The sequence below is a fragment of the Lagopus leucura genome, unplaced genomic scaffold (genome assembly GCF_019238085.1).
Source record: "Lagopus leucura isolate 7727_CA_CO unplaced genomic scaffold, USGS_WTPT01 239-9_obj-0_obj, whole genome shotgun sequence".
Classification (NCBI taxonomy): Eukaryota; Metazoa; Chordata; class Aves; order Galliformes; family Phasianidae; genus Lagopus; species Lagopus leucura.
In genome coordinates, this window is record NW_024967455.1 from 1 (window position 1) to 18,801 (window position 18,801).

The 18,801-nt window shown below is 59.3% G+C and overlaps 1 protein-coding gene across 1 annotated transcript; it reads right to left on the minus strand.

Moving 5' to 3' along the window:
- Positions 1-1,100: 1,100 nt before the first annotated feature.
- On the minus strand, positions 1,101-18,759 carry STIM1 (stromal interaction molecule 1; the record flags this gene model as incomplete). Its single annotated transcript, XM_042893844.1, has 8 exons — positions 1,101-2,771; positions 7,977-8,355; positions 10,147-10,227; positions 11,568-11,803; positions 12,417-12,517; positions 13,169-13,336; positions 15,541-15,718; positions 18,578-18,759. Coding segments are annotated over 8 exons (1,845 nt in total), but the record flags the coding sequence as incomplete, so codon positions are not given.
- Between the last annotated feature and the right edge of the window lie 42 nt (positions 18,760-18,801).

Sequence of the window (18,801 nt, forward strand, 5' to 3'; positions counted from 1 at the left end):
GGGATGGGGTTGGGATGGGGATTGGATGGGGATGGGGATGGGGAAGGGGATGGGGTTGGGATGGGGACGGGGATGGGGATGGGGATGGGGATGGGGATGGGGAAGGGGATGGGGTTGGGATGGGGATGGGATGGGGGTGGGATGGGGTTGGGATGGGGATTGGATGGGGATGGGGAGAAAGACAGGAATGCAGACATGGGGATGGGGTTGAGATGGGGATGGGAACAGTGACGGGGGCAGAGCAGGGGCTGACCCACTGCTGGAGACAGGGACAGAGAGGGCAGTAACAGACCAGGGGTGATGCTCTCCCCTCCCCAAGAGAGAAAAGGGGCTGAAGCCACGAGGTCTGGATGCAGAGTGGGGGCTGGACAACTGTGCAGCAGTTTCCCACCCTTGCACCCCCGCAGCGCTTCCAGAAAGCCATGCAGCCCCTCCACTCCTGGGGGAGGGCTGCTGCCAGCACCGAGGCCATCATCGAGGTGCCTTTCACCATCACCCTGAGCAGCAGCGACTTCACCACACCGCCGCACAGCGAGAGCTGAACCGGCGCTGGGCAGCGCCGTGGAGACGCGTCCCAGAGGTTGGTGATCACTGATCCCAGCGTGGATTTTAATCCTCTTTCCTGGAAACGTTCTGTGAGCTCCAACAGGCGCCTCCAAGGGACTCTCTATGAGCAGGGCTGGCGGTGAGGGCTGCGCTCCAGTCCCTTGCTGGCCCTTGTGGGCACCATCTCCTCTGAGCGCTTTGGGGCAGCTGCATGGACCCAGTGGGGCTGGCAGCGTTCTGCCCACAGCAGCCGCCTCTGCGTGGCCCTGTGCACATCCTGAGCCCGGGGCTGGGATGGCCCAAGGGTGAGCGTGGAGCTTCAGGGGCTCCTTTCCAGCTTGCCATCCCCACACACTGCTGGACAGGACAGGTGGGGATGAGCCCACGTGGCACAGCCTTCCTTGGAGGCTGCCCGGGCGCTCCTGGATGGCGTCCTCAGCCCGGTCCCGGTGTCCATCCATCCTTCCTGCGGGCACCCAGCCCTGCCTCGACCCTCCCAGCCGGGATTCCACCTCTGCAGGGCAGGAATAGAGAGCACAGCAGGCGCCTGCTCGTAAAATAGACTACATGCTTTATTGGATTTAAAAGTTTTATGAAATGGCCCAAAAATAAAATAAATCGAGTTGGCAGAGGCGTCACCACCAGTTCCGCTCCGTGGTTCTTCGTACCCCCCCCCCCCCCCCCTCCGGGAGCAGCGCCCGGAGCTCAGCCTTGGGCACTGCAGGCACTTAAAAGTCACTGAGAGGAAATTTTCACTTATCTCAAAGCAACAGCGTCATTGTCTAACTACCACCTACGGAACGAAAAAACACCTTTACAGCCCTTCCCGTCTTGGCGATGGATGTGGACGTGTCACTCTGGCACAAAGCACGGCCCCAGAGGCTGCCGGCATCCCCTCACCTCTGTGCTCTGGGTCGGCCTCGGGGCAGCAGCCGCCCCCCATAGCGGTGCTGTGCGGGGGGCCGGGCAGGGCAGTGAGCGCCAGGGCAGAGATCAGCCCTGAGCACAGCAGCTCCAGCAGCCTCAGGACCTGCTGGGCCTCCGCTCATCCCGTATGTGGGGCACACAGCCCACCCCACGGTGTGGCCATCCATCTGCGCCGTCCCCAGCCCTGAAGCTGAGCCCAACCCGGCCCTCTCCAGGCAGGCAGACGGAGCTACGGGCGGCTGCTGAGCCCCAGCTCCATCCCCGGTGACCCCAGCGACCCCAGCGGGCAGCACTGCTGGGTGCGAGCGGGATAACGCTGCTGGGCAGCGCAGCACCACGGGGAGGGGGCTCAGAGTGCTCTGCCCATCGGGAGCCAGGAGGGCATCCATCCCCCCAACCTGCCCCCCCCGACCCCCAGCGCCCCGACTGTGCGCAGGGCGGCGGAGGCAGAAGAACTGAAAAAAGAAAAGGTACAAAATAGAAAAATACAAATAAAAGCTCATTGAAACCAAACCCAAATACGCCGTGTGGCCGAGCGGAGGCGGATAACTGGAAGCCATGCACAGCAAAGCCGGGGACTACAGCGACGGGGAGGGAGGGTGAGACAGGGCGGCTGTCGCCTTTGGGGGGTGCAGATGCCTTCTGGCTTCTCAGCCCGGCCAATAAATAAGTTTAAATAGCTCCTCTCGCCGCAGGGACGTGGATCCCAATGCCCGGGGCCGGGCGCGCTCCCCCGGTGCCAGCGGGTCGCTCCGTGGGGTTCCTCCGCCCTCCCCCTCTATTTCCTGGGCTTCTTGAAGATCTTTAGGGGGAACTTTTTCTTGCTCTGGCCCGGGTCGATCTCGTCGCCCGTCAGGCTGCCGTCCTCATCCCCTGCGCCCTTCTTGGCAGCCAGCTGCGGGATGCGGGTGCTCTTGGAGCTGTTGGGCCGGCAGTCAGAGATGGGGGACGGGGTGTCGGGGTCGGTGGAGCTGGGGCTGTGCGACCGCGAGGAATCCGAGTGGCTGTGCTTGGAGGCCGCCGGGTGGCCGATCTCCCCCAGGCTGGAGGATTTCTCCATGCCGTGGTTCACCATCATCATCTTCTTCATCACCGAGGGGCTCTCGGACGGTCGCTCCGGGCCGGGGGGCTCCGCGTGTCGGCTGCCTCCGTTTGGGGTGTGCCCGGATCCGGCATCCTCGATGGATCGGGTGAGCAGAGCGGGCCGGGCGGCCAGCAGCTTGGGAGCAGCGCTGGGCAGGCGCTGGGCTTCGCTCAGGTGCGGGATGGACGACTCGGAGTCGCAGCGCGTCAGGTCTCTGCATGGAGAGGATGGACGGACGGTTAGCAGCACCCGGACCGAGCGGGTGGCACCACAGCAGAGGGATGGGAGCTGGGCCTGCACCTTCCCTGAGCTCCGTCCTCGCGGGTGCTGCAGGGACCCAGGATGGGGCGCCATCAGCCGCACGCAGGGCGCAGGCATGGTCGGAGCGCAGCCGTGGCATGGAGACCCCTGACTCATGGCAGCAGCCCTGAGCTCAGGAGTGCAGCCCCAGCCCTGCAGCTGGGTCCAAGCCCCCCCGGCCCTCAGCCCAGCCCTGCACCCATGGACCGACCCCGGCCCCGTGGGGGGCTGCAGCCCAGCCCGTGCCCCCCGCCCCCCCCCCCCCCCCCGGGGTTTGGTCCCCCCCCCCCCCCGGTGCCTTCCTCCTGCAGTGCCAAAAGCAATGCAATGCTGCTCTGCTGCCCTGAACGGCTTCTTTCCAAAGTGGGGAAGGGGTCCACAGGGCAGGGGAAGCCACAGCGCTCTCCCACTGCCCCCACTGACCCATGTCCTCAATGGACGGAGCTGCGCACTGCTGCCCCACACCCTCTGCCCCTCAGGACACATCATGGCGTGGTGTCCCCAGGTGTCCCCAATGGACACGGCAGCACTGTATGAAGGGGCACAGATGGGAGAAGCCACAAGCAGGTCGCTGTGGGTCACCCAACAGCACTGTGCCAATGGTGGGGCAGCCCTCACAGCACAGAGCTCTGCAATGGTAACAAAAGTATTTGGGAACAAAGCCATGGAAAAGAACACGGATGTGGGGCTGAGCCCTGCGTAACAACGGGGTCAGGTTGGGGACGAGGGGTTGGGGATGAGGAAAATTTCCTCTTGGAAAGAGTGGCAATGCACCGGCACGGCTACCCAAGGATAGGGGGGTCACCATCCCTGGCGGTGCTCAGGTGGGGCAGTGAGGGATGTGGGCAGTGGGCACAGCGGGGTGGGCTGGGGATCGTGGGGGTCTTTCCAGCCTTCAAAGCTCCATGAAGTTCACCCAAACATTGTCAGCCACTGCAGCCTGCAAGAAGTGAGCTCAGCTGCAACGCCTGCTGCTCTGCACCTCGAAGCGATAAGGGCACCAAGCATCCTGCTCTTCTAAAGCCCACCCAGGCTTTGTAAGCACCGAGGTGTCTGGTGCAAGAGATGTCCTTTCAAACGAGAGGGATTCTGCAGCAAGAATAGGAGCTGCACCCTGCAGCGTCCGCGAGGTGACACAGCACCCCTGAGCTGACGCAGCACCCACGAGGCGATGCAGAGCCTCTGCTCCGAGGGGCTGTTCTTAACCCATGAGACAACAGCAGCCACAACATCACAGCCAGCAGGCGGGGAACGTCCTGTGGGGCCGCAGGGCGCTCTGCCTCCAACTGCACGCGATGGAAACCTGAGCCGGGACAGCTGCTCTGTGCTCACAGCAGGGGTGATGCCGAGGACACAGGCAGGGATGTCACCTCAGCGTGTCACCACCACTGGTGGCACCGAGGGGCCACTGCTGTGGTTCTACTGCTGTCAGCACTGTGGAATGCCCCCCTGATCGGTGGAGTGCAAACTGTGGGCAGGAGGAAGGAGCCCAGCATGGTCCTGGGGCCAGAGCTGTGCACAGGGATGTGAGATCAGGGTTATCCATGGGGATGTGAGACCAGGGCTCGCATAAGGAAGTGATGCTGAGGCTGTCCGTGGGGATGCGACACCAGGTGGTATCCATAGGGATGTGACACCAAGCACCATCCATGGGGATGTGACACCAGGACCATCTGTGGGATGTGACATCAGGCAGTATCCATGGGCATGTGGCACCAGGGCTGTCCACAGGCAAGTAAGACCAGGGCCGTCTGTGGGGATGTGACATCAGGGCTGTCCATGGGGATGTGACCAAGCCAAGCACCATCCGTGGGGATGTGACAGCAGGGCCACGTGGGGGATGTGACACCAAGCAGTAGCCGTGGGGATGTGACAGTGGTGCTGTCTGTGGGGATGTGACACCAGGCACACGCTGCCCTGCCAAGAAAGAGGGCTGGCACAGAGGACACAGAGCTGAGGCTCAGCTGACAGGGCTGGCACAGTTCCTGCTGCTGCCCATAGATTTTCCACAGGAAATGCTGCCTGCAGCTGTGAGGACAGCGAGCTGCCAGGGCTGGGTGCAGAGCACAGAGCTGGAAGGTGCTGCTGAGCATTCCTGTGCTATGGCAAAGCCACCACCTGCTGCCTTTCCTGAACTCAGATCTGAGCACGGAGAGACCCGGGCACCTCTGGCGTTTCCTTTGTGTGCAGCTGGCTGTGCTCACACCGATGGGCTGGGGCAGATTTAAACAGCCTGCAGGCAGGAGCCGCGCTCTGCTCTGCTCCATCTGCCCTCCCTGCTCCCATCTGCGCCTCCTCCATCACTGCTTCAGGAATCCAAACCGCCCGCGAGGAATGGGAGCCAGCAGGGAGATGTGGATGTGCTGCATTCGGTGAGCAAAAGAAGCAGAGAGCGAACCATGGCAGAAGGAAGGGCTGGTGGGGATGGAGGAAGAGAGGAGAGGATGGGAGGACAAGAGAAAAGAAATACGGGCTGCTCAGCCCTGCAGTCTGCGGGATGAGCTCCTGCTGCAGCGTGTGGCTGCTGTGCTCAGCGCTGCTCTGACACAGAGCAAACTGCAGCCCCTCTGCTTTTGCCTCAGCTGCTGCCTCCCCTCCTAGTTGGGGTCTCACAGCCCAACCTGCCCCGTTCCCCACTGCTACCATGGAGAGCCGGCACCGGTGAGCAGAAACCCCTGTGCACAGAGAGCCCTGTGCACACACACACAGCCCTATGCACACACAGAGCCCTGTGCACACACACAGAGCCCTATGCACACACACAGAGCCCTGTGCAGGCAGCCTTGCAGCCCCTCCAGATCCCTTGGTGACACGGACAGACACACATCAGCCTCCCAACTCACACCAGCTCTGACCTTATTCGCACCGGATCCTCTGAAGCCAATTGCAAAAGAGAAGCAAACAGTGAGTGGTTGCTGGATGGCAGAGCTCCCTGCCAGGGCTCTGGGCAGCCCTCCTCACCCCCCAGCACAGCCACGTGGGCTGAGCCGACCCTGCATTCCCAAATCCCTCCTGCCCAGGAGCGCTGAGCTGCTACAGATGCAGCTTGTTGGTAACAGCAAAGCAACAGCTCCACTTCGCCCAGTTCTCCATCACTGCTTTCCAGGACAAACAGAGGCAGAGCGTGGATTTAGGGCTCTGCTCCTGCAGAGCTGAACCATAGAATGCCATGGGTTGGAAGGGGACCTCAAAGATCACAAAGCTCCGACCCCCCTGCAGTGTGCAGGGCTGCCAACCTCCATATCTAATACCAGACCAGGCTGCCCAGAGCCCCATCCAACCTGCCCAACCAACCATTCGTGCTCTGCAGGACTACAGTGCTGCACCACTGGGGACAGAGAGCAAGCAGCGAGCAGCAATTAGCTCTGATTAGCTCTGAGTGATGGAGGGGAATGTGAGAAGCCAGCCACGACTCCCTGCTAATGACCTGTTCTAATTGGGTTCCCTCTGCAGCCCCTCAGCACCGACCCACACAGCCATTCAGCAGCGCACAGCACAGCACAGCACTCAGCTGTTTGCTGGTTGCAGAGCCAGGTTAGGGCAGCTGGGAGCAATCCCAGGGCCAGGAGAGCCTCCGTCGGACCCAAATTGGCAGTAATTAATTAAGTGGCATTTTAATTACGCTGCTTCTCCTAATCCCCAAACAAACACTGCCCAGCAAACCACGATGCTGCTTTTGGACTCTGCGCTGTGGTTTTCTGCAGCAAAACTGGTGCCTCCCTGTGTCCCCCATTGAGAGGTACAGCCTAGGGCTTAGAGCCTGCTGAGGTGCAGCACCCTGTAGTGCAGCACCCCACACCACAGCACCCCACACCACAGCACCCCATGCTGCACCACGATGCCAGGCCCTGCAGTGTGCTGCACAGCACGGGGCAGATGGAGGTGGCTGATTTGGGATGGCTGCCTGTCAGTGCAGGTCAGTGGGAGCAGCACAGCCCTGCCCAACCCGCCAGGACCCCTCCAGCCTGCTCCCATCAGCTCCCTTCCCAAAGCCCAGCACAGAACAAGGCAATGCAGCACAGCCGTGGGGCAGCTCCAGGAGGGGGGTCCATGGGGCACGGTGACCACTGCAGCCCCCCAGACCTGGGGGCCTCGCTGCAGCTCCCAACAGACACAGGGTGCCCAGCAGGGTGACACAGGACCTCCTGCCCCCTGTGAGCATCCCCTGCTCTGCCCCACTGCAGGATGCTGCCCGGCTCAGCTGTACCCACACACAGCTCGGTGCAGGAGAAGATGTGGGGTGACAATGGCTGCGGTGTGGGCAGAGGGCCCCAAAGAGCCCCCAGTCCTCACCTGAGAGGCACTGAACAGCAGCCTGAGATCTGGGAACATGGAGCTCTGCCTCACAGCATCACAGAATAGCTTGGGTTGGAAGGGAGCTCAAGGATGACGAAGCTCCAACCCCCCACCAATGCAGGGACACCAACCTCCCCATCTCACAGCAGCCCAGGCTGCCCAGGGCCCCATCCAACCTGGCCTCCAACACCTCCAGGGATGGACGGGGCATCACAGCCTCTCTGGGCAGCTGTTCCAGCACCTCACCACTCTCTCTCTAAACAACTTCCCCCTGACATCCAACCTCCAGCTGCCCTCCCTCAACTCCAAACCACTCCCCCTTGTCCCGAGCCATTTCCCCTTGCCTTGCACTGCTGCTGCTCAGAGGTCCCTCAGCTGGAAGCACAACGCAGTGGATCTCCAGGTCCTGTCAGCACTGAGCTCACAGCGCCCAGCAGCTCCAATGCGAGCTCACAGCAATGCACCCACCTTGTTTCCTTTGCAAGCCCTCCAACGCACAAAGGCTTCCTGCAAGGTCAGTGTTTGCTCAGTGGGTTGCATCCCCTCATCTGCAGCCCCCAGCCACGGTCTGAGTGCCCCAGAGCCAATCCAGCACCCCTGGATTTACCCACAGCTGAGCTCACGGGGATGGGAATGGACAGCAGAGCGCTCCCTGGGACCCCTGAGAGGGGATGGAGGGGGGGAGGAAACACAGCTATGGGTAAACCACAATGCAGAGACCCCAAAGGAAAGCGGGGAGGGATGGAAGAGAGAAAGCAGCCCTGCAAGCAGCAGCCCTGGGACACAGCAGGAGGGAGGGAGCGAGAAAAGAAACGGCATATACCCAAAGCTCTCAGTGCCACAGCGAGCTCCAGAGGTGACATCAGGAGGGGGCAGATCGGGGTTGGAGTCCATCTGAAGGAAATAAGAGGTGGTGTGATGGTGATAGAGAGGGTGGACATGGGAAGCAGGTGCAGGAGTGGCGGATGAGGAGCAAGAGGTGGCTGTGGTGGATGACGGAGCGGTGCCAGGAAGGTCAGAACTGAAAGGCTGTCCGGAGGAGAGGCTGTGCATTCGACGGAGGGGCATTCGGCCCGCCGGGTGCTGGGCAGGCTGGCCCGGCTCATGCTGGCTGTGCACGTAACTCTCTACCAACCTCTGAGATCCGTGGCCGTGCTGGGGGTCCACCAGGCGCTGGCGAACGGTGCTGGGCAAAGCAGGAGCTGCAAGGAGAGAAGGGAGAGGGGCTGAACGCTCTGAGATGCGACCCCGAGACACAGCGCTGCTCCGAGATGGGAGCCCAACAGCAGCGCTGCTTTGGAGCAGAAGCGTTAGGTTGGTGCTGCTGCTTCACATGCCGCGTTAATGGCTGTTGGTGAGAAGCTGTGCCCAACATTCCCAACTCGGCTGCTTTCTGAACACCCTATCTGACCGTCCTCACCATGCCCAGCCCACCTGGCTGCTCCCTGCTGGGCTCCTCTGCAGCACAGCAGCACGTTTGGGGTACGTTGGTTCCCCCAGCACAGGCACTGACCCCCTCATACCCCATGGCTGGGCTGTCCCATTCCTCTGCAGCCCAGGGATGCTCAGCTCCGTGCCCTCTGTGGCAGACGTGGGAGCTGGGTGCTAATCCCAGCGTTACAGAATGGTTTGGGTTGGAAGGGAGCTCAAGGATCACGAAGCTCCAACCCCCCTGTGCCATGCAGGGCCACCAACCTCCCCATTTCATAGCAGCCCAGGCTGCCCAGGGCCTCATCCAACCTGGCCTTGAACACCTCCAGGGATGGGGCCTTTGTCAGGTGCCATCACAGCTGGGATTACAGGGGATGGATATTACAGGGCTGGTCCCAAAGGGCGTCACTGAAGTCACACATGGCCAGGGAGCTCAGTCCCTCAGCTGTGCCCCAAACCCTACGCTGCAGATTTTGGAGCAGAGCATGCAGTCCATTCTCTCACATCCACACGAGGTGTTCCCCTTCTGCAGGAGATAAGGTGTTCAGGGTGACATACACAGCATGAGGAGTAAATGTGCAATCGGTTACGGAGGTGAACAGAGAGGAAAGCTCAGAAGTGAGGCAGAAGGAGAGCTCTTGTGGGAATCGAAGAACCAGCACATCACTGCCTTAACATCCCTCAGGGACATCAGATCCTCCTGCTGCTCTGCTGGCAGCAATGCAGGATCCCTGCAGGGACACCTCGAGTGGGAGAAGGAACAGCAAGCATCACTCAGGCAGCTTTATTTTCACATTGGTGGTTCTTCTCCAGTGTGATTCCATGGGTATCTGCTTGTCCTGGGATACACCTTTTCCCCATGAGGTCTCTCCTGCTGTTATTCCCACTTACCAGCTTGGCACCCTACAGCTCTGCGCTCTCCTTTTCCTTGCAATGAGTGTGGGACCAAAAGCTGAGCCCTGCCCTCCCTGCTGCAGCACAGCCTCACATCACAGAATCACAGCATGGCCTGGGTTGCAAAGGAGCACAGCGCTCATCCAGCTCCAAGCCCTGCTGTGTGCAGGTCACCAACCAGCAGCCCAGGCTGCCCAGAGCCACATCCAGCCTGGCCTTGAATGCCTGCAGGGATGGGGCATCCACAGCATCCCCCCATCCTATAGCAGACAATCATCCTGTTCACAGCCTTCAGCCCAGGATCAGAGCCTGGGGACAGACTGGCACAGCACACAGCACTGCTCAGCATATTTCATTCCACACAGCTCTGGGGAAGGCACTGTGAGGGAAGATCCCCTCAGCCACCCACAGCAACACTCCGACTGCCCAGCAGCTGCCCAATGGGTTTTTGCTTTCTAAACCCAAACCCTCAGGGTGCAGCCAGCTGTGGTTCTTCCTCATCCCACCAGGCTCCTCCCTGGTGTTAGTGAGGGTGACTCCATGTACAGAGGTACATCTGTTAGTTGTTCCGTGCCAGAAAGTTGGAAAATCTGCGGATGTATTTTTAGTCCAGAAAAAGGGCAGAGAATAGAACAAAATAAAGTGGATATAATTAAAAAGAACCAAACCAGGGTATTTCCACAGGGACTGATCCTCCGAGGACAGAGACGAGCGATCGCTGAACCTGCGCCCAAAGAGCCAGGCTGCGTCTGGGGGAGGTGGGGGGAAGAGAAAGATGTGACTGTGGGGAGCAGCAGCCCTGAGCATCCTGCTGCTGCTTGATCACAGAACCACGGAGCCATGGCATGGCCTGGGTTGCAAAGGAGCTCAATGCTCATCCAGCTCCAAGCCCTGCTGTGTGCAGGTCGCCAACCAGCAGCCCAGGCTGCCCAGAGCCACATCCAGCCTGGCCTTGAATGCCTGCAGGGATGGATGGGGCATCCACAGCCTCCTTGGGCAACCTGTGCCACTGCCTCACCACCCTGTGTGTGAAAAACTTCCTCCTAAAACACATGTGCCCAAAGATCCACACCCTGCACCTGTTGATCCCATGGAATGCCCACAGTCCATCCCTCCTGCAGCCTTCCCAGCTGCTGCAGATCTCTCTTCACCTCTGGGTGCTCTGTGCTGCTGCCCTGCTCCAAACCTTTGGTCCCTCCCCGTCCCTGAGCAGGGCTGAACCCAGGGGAGGGAAGATTACAGCATCACAGAGTGGTTTGGGTTGGAAGGGAGCTCGAGGATGACGAAGCTCCAACCCCCCACCAATGCAGGGCCACCAACCTCCCCATCTCACAGCAGCCCAGGCTGCCCAGGGCCCCATCCAACCTGGCCTCCAACACCTCCAGGGATGGACGGGGCATCACAGCCTCTCTGGGCAGCTGTTCCAGCACCTCACCACTCTCTCTCTAAACAACTTCCCCCTGACATCCAACCTCCAGCTGCCCTCCCTCAACTCCAAACCATTTCCCCTTGTCCTGCTGCCATCTCCCCTTCCCAAGAGTTGATGGGCACCAACAGGACAGCACAGGGCTCCTCTGCTCCTCCTCCCACCTCCTGCCACTTACAGACCCAGCGCTGAGGAGGACCTGAGCAGCAAATCACCCGAAGGAGGCCAACTAGAAAGCTTGCTGCATCCAGTGCCGTCAGCACGGGCTGCTCTGCTCTCAGCGCTGCTCCTGCCAAGGCTTCCCTTCCCTCTCACACAACTACAGATAGGAAGCTGCAGGTGGACTTTGCACGTTGGGAGGAGAAGCGAGGCCCCGTGTGAGTGTGGGTGCTGCAGCCAGGGCTGATTCACAAAGTCCTCCCATATGAAGAGATGCAACCCAACATCTCAGCAACCCGGGAGCGAGAGGCACGCGCTGCCCCAGGCTCTGCCTTTCCTCCAAGGATGTGAGCAGCGCCAACCCGGGCGCCCACCCACCTCCCTGCCATCCTTCAACACCAACGCAGCCCCTCTCAGCTCCCCCAACATCACCAATCCTACAGTTCCCTTCTCTGCTCCCCCTCCACCCCCAGCTCGATGCGGCGCTTCCCCACGGCTGCATACATTGCATGGACATGGGAGACACGATCTCCTCATCCAGGTCGTCCACATCGTCGGTCATGATGAAGTGGGACGGGTTGGGCCTCGGGGTGCCCATCCAACCCGGGTCGATGTTGAGGGCGGATGCCAACGTGTGGATGCCGGGGTTGTTGACGATCTGGAAGCCGCAGAGCAGCTCGATCTGCTGCCAGCGATGCAGGCGCTCACGCAGCGCTGCCGTCACCTCGCTCAGTGCCTGCCTGCAAGCAAAGCAGGAGGGCTTGAAGGGAAAGCACGAGCCCAAGCTGTTTTACAGTGCTATGAAAGGCTGCTTCTGTGGGATTCGGGGCTCTGTGTGGGTATGGATCGGTCTCACACACACACAGGGCACTGGTGGGTGGGAGCGGGGCCAGCCACAGCAGGGCTGGGAATCATGGAATCACAGCATGGCCTGGGCTGCAAAGGAGCACAGCGCTCATCCAGCTCCAAGCCCTGCTGTGTGCAGGTTGCCAACCAGCAGCCCAGGCTGCCCAGAGCCACATCCAGCCTGGCCTCCAATGCCTGCAGGGATGGGGCATCCACAGCTTCCTTGGGCAACCTGTGCCACTGCCTCACCACCCTCTGCCTCCAAAACTTCCTCCTCACATCCAACCCAAACCTCCCCTGGCTCACTTTCAAGCCATTCCCCTTGTCCTGTCACCACCCACCCTCACACACAGCCATTCCCCCTCCTGTTTATCCTCTCCCTTCAAGCACTGAAGGCCACCATCAGGTCTCCCTGCAGCCTTCTCTTCTCCAAGCCAAACAAGCCCAGTTCCCTCAGCCTTTCCTCATAGGAGAAGCAGGGACGGGAGGACTTGAGGAGACACTCACTTTGCAGTTAAGATTTTATGATCAACGTCATCTAGAGACGAGCTGTGAGCAACATGAAATGTTCCAAACAGAGTGTTGCGCTTCTTCTTAATTTTTTCAGCCTGGAATGTTAACAGAAAGAAGGAAAGGTCAGAGGAAGACGAGGACCTTGTGTTTCCTCCTGGACAAGAACATCCTGGAGGGGCTGTGACAGAAATAGCCCTGCAGCTGCTGGCACAGGTGTGAATGGTGTGAAATGTGTTTCAGGACAGGAGGGTGACCCCCAGCCCATGGGCTGAGCAGGGAGATGCTGCCCTGCACCCCCAGCCCTGCAGCACCCCAGAGGGACCCAAAGCAACTGCTCCATGCAGAGAAAGGCTCTCCCAGAGCCTGCCCTGGCCTTTCTAAGGATAGAACTATCACATGTCACGTCCATCATAACAGTGCAGTAGGGCAGAGGGAGTCCTGTGAGCTGTCAGCTCTGGCTTCTGCACACATCCACAGAGCTGAATGCATGTTACAGCAGCTCCCCTGCAGCTCTCAGCTCCTCGGCTGGCACGGAAAGCTTGGAACGACTGGGAATACAGAGAGGGTGATTCATTGCTACAGTGCGTGTGCTCATAAGAAACGGTACTGCCTGAGCACGTAGGACAGCCAGAACAGGGGCTGTGCACATGGTGTGAGGGCACAGAACACACCGTGCAGCTTCCATTCCCAAACCTTCCCCCAGGCAGCGATGGGCAGATCTCAGAGCAGGATGCTGAGATGCTCACCCCTTCCTTGGCCACCAGGAGCTGCTTTTCCGCGTTCTGCTTCTTGATGTTGTAGTACTGCACCTCCACCTCGTGGGTCAGCTGCAGCCACTTCTGCAGGGCCTCGGGGGCAGCCCAGCTGCAGTGTGATTCCAGCTCCTTCTCGGCGTTCTTCAGAGCCATTCGGACCTGAGGAGAGGCAGCAGTGCTGTGTTATGGGAAAGGGAATGGCTGCTGTGCTGCACCAATGGAATGGGGCAATGGGGGGCAAACAGGAGCCAGGGCTGGTCCAACATTTGGCTCACACCGACCCCACGCAGTGCCCAAGGAGGCTGTGGATGCCCCATCCCTGCAGGCATTCAAGGCCAGGCTGGATGTGGCTCTGGGCAGCCTGGGCTGCTGGTTGGTGACCTGCACACAGCAGGGGTTGGAGCTGGATGAGCGCTGTGCTCCTTTGCAGCCCAGGCCGTGCTGTGATATCTGCTGCCTGCTGCCTGCTGCCTACTACGTGCTGTGTGCATCACATCCATCACAGGGAACGAACCCAAACAGGGCTTATATGGTGTATGCTCCCCTGTGATGACCTCCAAGGTCCCATCCCGACCACCAAGTGGCACTTCATAAAGCAATGAGTGCCTTCTGACCCTGTGCTGCGTGGTCACCCCTTGGGCACAGCAGGACCCATTGAGGACGGATTTGCTGCAAGCAGCCCAGCCCCAAACACTGAGGTCTCAGCACCACTTGCTGTGCTCCAGCACGAGCTCCCAACCCCACAGAACCATTTTAGTCATAAGAACCAACGGGTGCAAAAGAAACTCTGGGTTTAATATCCACAGCATCAAACAACCAGACGAGTTCTACAGTCAGTGGGGTGATGGGTTACTGTGTGTGGGCGACACTGGGATGGTGGCTGTGTTACAGGCACACGGTGGGGGCAGGAGGACGATGCCAGTACTCACCCTTTGGAGGCATCCCTCATGAAGGCCTCTGAGAAACAACAGAGAGGGGAAGTCACCTCTGGCTGGCAGCTTTCCCGAGGGCAGGAGTGGTGGAACGGATGAGTGCCCTCGAGTTGGCAGCAGGTGGGACAGGAAGGCTTGGAGAGCTGTGCACCCCATAGAACGGCCCCAGCGCTGCTGTGCAGCTGGGCACTGAAGCTCAGTGCGTTCGTGGAGAGGTTGTGGGACAAACTGGGATCCTGGATGGGGCCTGAGGGCGTCAGAACTGCTCTCACTCCAACCAAGAGGAGGAAGGAATCTTGCCGCATGGCTCCCTGCTGGCGGAGCGCTGACCTCTCCCCACCCAGTGCAATGCCTGGGCTCTGCTTTCCTCTCCTTCCTCCTCCCAGGTGGAGCGGATGGGGGCCGGGTTGGGGCACACAAACACCTCACTGCACTGTGGGGCACACGGTGCTGCCTCACATTATTTCTGTTGGAAGCGATCTGTGATCACATCAGGTCACAGCACAGCTTTCCCTCGGGTGAAACGGAGGGGCAGCTGCATTTGTGCTTTGGGCTGTAAAGCTTTGCAGGTTTGGGCACCAGGTGGTTCTGAGGCACAGCTCCCACTCCTCCCTTCGCTCCCTGCTGCTGAGCCACCATTAGCAATGCTGTTTATTTTCATCTCTTCCCTCCAGCCCTTGTTGGGGCTCCCTGGGCTTTTAGATGTCGCATTGGAAGCCCTTTCTCTGACCTGTGATGCATTACTCAAACAGTGCCACACAAATGCATCGCTCGCACATCACTGCTGCCAGCATCACACGCAAAACTCTCCCCAGGTCTGCATTTCCAGATTCATTTGGAAGGAAGTTCTCTTTGGACATCTCTGGAGCCAACGGCAGAACAACAAAGCTGCCCCACATCTCTCCTAAACCCACAGATGGAGAAGAGAGAAATCTGAAGGCTGGTGCTTTGGAAGGGGATGGTGGGGTGCAGCTGCAGGCCAGGCAGCATTCCTGCCCTGTGGGGCAGCTCCACAGCCACCACCTCTCCCCCAGTCACTGCAGGGATGTGATGGAAGGGCCAGGTGACGTCAGGTGGCTCTGAGCGCTGATGGAGCTGTGCTCATTGCAGGCAGTGGCACCAGGTCTACTATTGGTCTGGCATTAAATCGGGAGGTTGGTGGCCCTGCATACAGTAGGGGGGTTGGAGCTTCATGATCCTTCCAACCCTGGCCATTCAGTGATTCTGGGGGCCCCCAGGAATCCCCTCCAGCTCAAACCATTCTGTGATTCTCTGATCTTTTCCTCCACGAGGTGGGAAAAAGCAAAGGCAAAAAGGTGTTAGGAGCAGCACGGCACCGGGCTCGATGGCAGGCAGGCTCAGTGCTGGCTGCATGCTGCTCCTATGGCATGCCACGTGTGTGTGTTTGTGCAACCACGGGCTGCCCCTCACCTGCTCCAGCTCCTGCTCTGCATACTTCTGCCTGCTCAGCTCATTCTCAGTGCCCTCCCGCAGCTCTCGCAGCCGATGCGCCTCCTGCTTGGCGATGCTGATCTCGTCCTGCAGCTTCTTCTCCAGGTGCACCTTCTCCACCTCCACGGAGCGATGCTCTTCCTGGGCCTTCTGCAGCCTGCAGGACAGGGAGATGGGAGCCGTGAGGAGCAGGGGGCGCCGTGCACAGGAGCCCTTGGTGGCTGCGCCATCGGCCCCCTCCTGTTCACACTGCGCCAGCGGCCACCACAGCTGGAAGGCTGAGAAAGCTCACCGTGCTGAAAGGAAATGGTCACAGATGGAGCCACCTCAGCTGTGGCTGCTCCTGCCCGCCACACCCCAATGGGCACAGACAAAAGGGAAAAACAATCCTCAGCCACAAACCTGGCTCTGTGCAGCACGCAGGGGCTGTTCTGCAGCCCCGCAGCAAACGCTGAGCTTGTAGCGTGCTCAGCCCAGGGATGTGTGCAGCACGAGCAGAGCAGGGAGAATGGGGGCACTGAGCACACAGCAGAGCACCCAGCAAGGATGCACTGAGCCTAAGAGCAGGGCACAGAGCAAGGATGCAGAGAGCAATTAGGGTCTCTGCATGAGCAGAGCACAGAGGAAGCACTGAGTACAGAGTGGAGCACAACGCAAGGACGCACAGAAGCTGTGAACGGAGCACAGGGCAAGGATGCACTGCACACAGAGCAGAGCACAGGGCAAGGATGTGCAGAGCAGAGCAGAGCACAAGACAGGGATGCACAGAGCAGAGCACAGAGCAAGGATGCACTGAGCACAGAGCAGACCACAGAGCAAGGATGCACTGAGCACAGAGCAGACCACAGAGCAAAGATGTGCAGAGCAGAGCGGAGCACAAAACAGGGATGCACAGAGCAGAGCTCAGAGCAAAGATGCACTGAGCCCATGAACGGAACACAAAACAGGGATGCACAGCAGAGCACAAAACAAAGATGCACAGAAGCAAGAGCACAGAGCAAGGATGCACTGAGCACAGAGCAGAGCACAAAACAAGGATGCACAAAGCCCATGAGCAGGGCACAGATCAAGGATGCAGACCCAAGAACCCTTGCTCTGCAGGCTCATCCTTGGCACCCGGACAGCAATCGACAACAAATCTGGCCTCTCAGCAGCCATGATGTTGGCTCTCTTCTTGGAAAAGGTTTATTTTCAATTTACAGCTCTGTTGAGAAACTCCAGTGTTTTTCTTCCCAATTAACAGAGGTTTCTGCCAAGGCGTTCCAAGCTTTCAGATAAACCCACGCTCTCTGCCCTGAGCTCATTGCTGAAGCTCTCCCACAGTACGGCCATAAGAATTCCAAACCACCCAAATATCTCTATTTAAAGGAGAATTTTCCCCATGCTATGATGCAGAATTCCTTTCATAGGAGATTTATCCTCAAGGCAATTTCCAAGCGTGCACTACCATTGCATTTTCCCTTCCCACTGGCTTTTGCTCACAGCAGAGCTGTGCTTTCTGATGCTGGCAGTGGACAAAGCCACCCTCTGAGCCCTTTGCATGCAATGAGCTCCACGATGGAGTGCAGCACTGCATTGTGCCATGGGCACAGATGGACCTACAGCTCAGCAGCACATTAGCAGAGGGATGTGCTCTGATGTGAACTTATCTGCACGATGGGCCACTCGGGGGACTGGGAAGCATCAGTGCTAATGGATGTTCCCAAAAGATGAGGCACAAATGGCTCTCAGTGTCTGTGTTTCCCTCCCCAGTCTCCAGGAACACAGCAGAGACAGGAATAGCAGCAGCAGCAGCAGCAGCAGATGGGGCCGTCCTGCAGATGTGCTCAGCATTGAACTTCCATCAGTGGGAACAGCCTGGTTTGAGGTCCAAAAAGGAGCTCTTAGCAAGCAAACTGCTGAGCAGAACTGCCTCACTGGTGCCCAGGCCCATGGGGACCCGGCCTGAGAGCTGGGATGGGAGGAACCTGAGAGCATCCAACGTGGCCAAGTGTAGGATCCTACAGCTGGGGAGGAACAGCCACAGCAGCAGTACAGTCGGGGCTGAGCTGCTGCACAGGGGCTCTGCAGAGAAGAACCTGGGAGTCCTGGTGGCCAGAAGGTGGCCATGAGCCAGCAGTGTGCCCAAAAAGGCCGATGGGACCTGGGCTGCATTGCACGGAGCGTGGCCAGCAGGGCGAGGGAGGTTCTTCCAACCCCTCCAACCCCTGCACCTCTGTGATTCTGTGCTTAGGTTGGGGCCTCCTCACCTGGTTCTGAGCTCAGGTTCAGCTCCCCAGGCCCAGCTGCTCCTTCCCAGGTGCCCCCCCAGCACAGCCCTGCCCATCCCCTGTCCTGCACAGTGCCATGGATGAGCACCGCTGCGAGCGGCGGCTGCAGGAGCTGCACACCCAGAGGTTCCCTGGTTCTCCAGGTTATGTCCTGGCTGTGATGGAGAACTCCACAAAGCCGTGTGAAATGAGCTGTGGATTACAGCCTGCTCCCTTGGCAGGCAGACAGGAAAACCCTTCAAGTCCAAAAGAAAGCAGGTCACACATCTGCAGTGCTGACGTGGATGTGCTGCGCTGGGCACCGCCAGCCTGGTGCACTTCTAAGTGCCCTCTCATCATGCAGATACCAACTGATGTGATCACAGAAAAGCTTTTCAACACCTCCCATGCATGGATGGCTCCCAAGGGGCTGCCAGGCAGGGCAGCAGCCTTCCCAGATGACAACAAGCAAACTGGGTTACTTCCCATCCTTTAAGAGGCTCTTTTATCCAGAGAGGTACAGATCTGCGTTACAGTTCTGTGTGTTTGGGAGAAGTCATGCAATAATAGAATGGCCTGGGTTGAAAAGGACCACAATGATCATCAAGTTTCAACCCCCTGCTATATCCTGGGTAGCACAGACCAGGCAGCTCAGGGTACCCACACTGCACTGAGGGGGAGAGCTGCAAAGAGAATGAGCTGGGAGATCCCAATGAGGAACAACCAGCAGCAAAGCCAGCAGCCGATGGGGGCCACGCAGCTCTTACCTCTCCTGCAGGTCGTGGAGGGACTGCTCAGCCCTGTGGAGGCCCTCCAGGTCCTTCATCATCTTCTTCATGTGCTCCTTGGAGTAACGGTTCTGGATGTAGGCAAACCAGCAGCCGCCCACCCCGATGACGATGGACACCACCAGCATGAAGTCCTTCAGGTGGTTGTGGCGTGTCACTGCCAGAGAAGGAAAGGCTGCTGAGGGCACGGAGTGGGGAGGTGG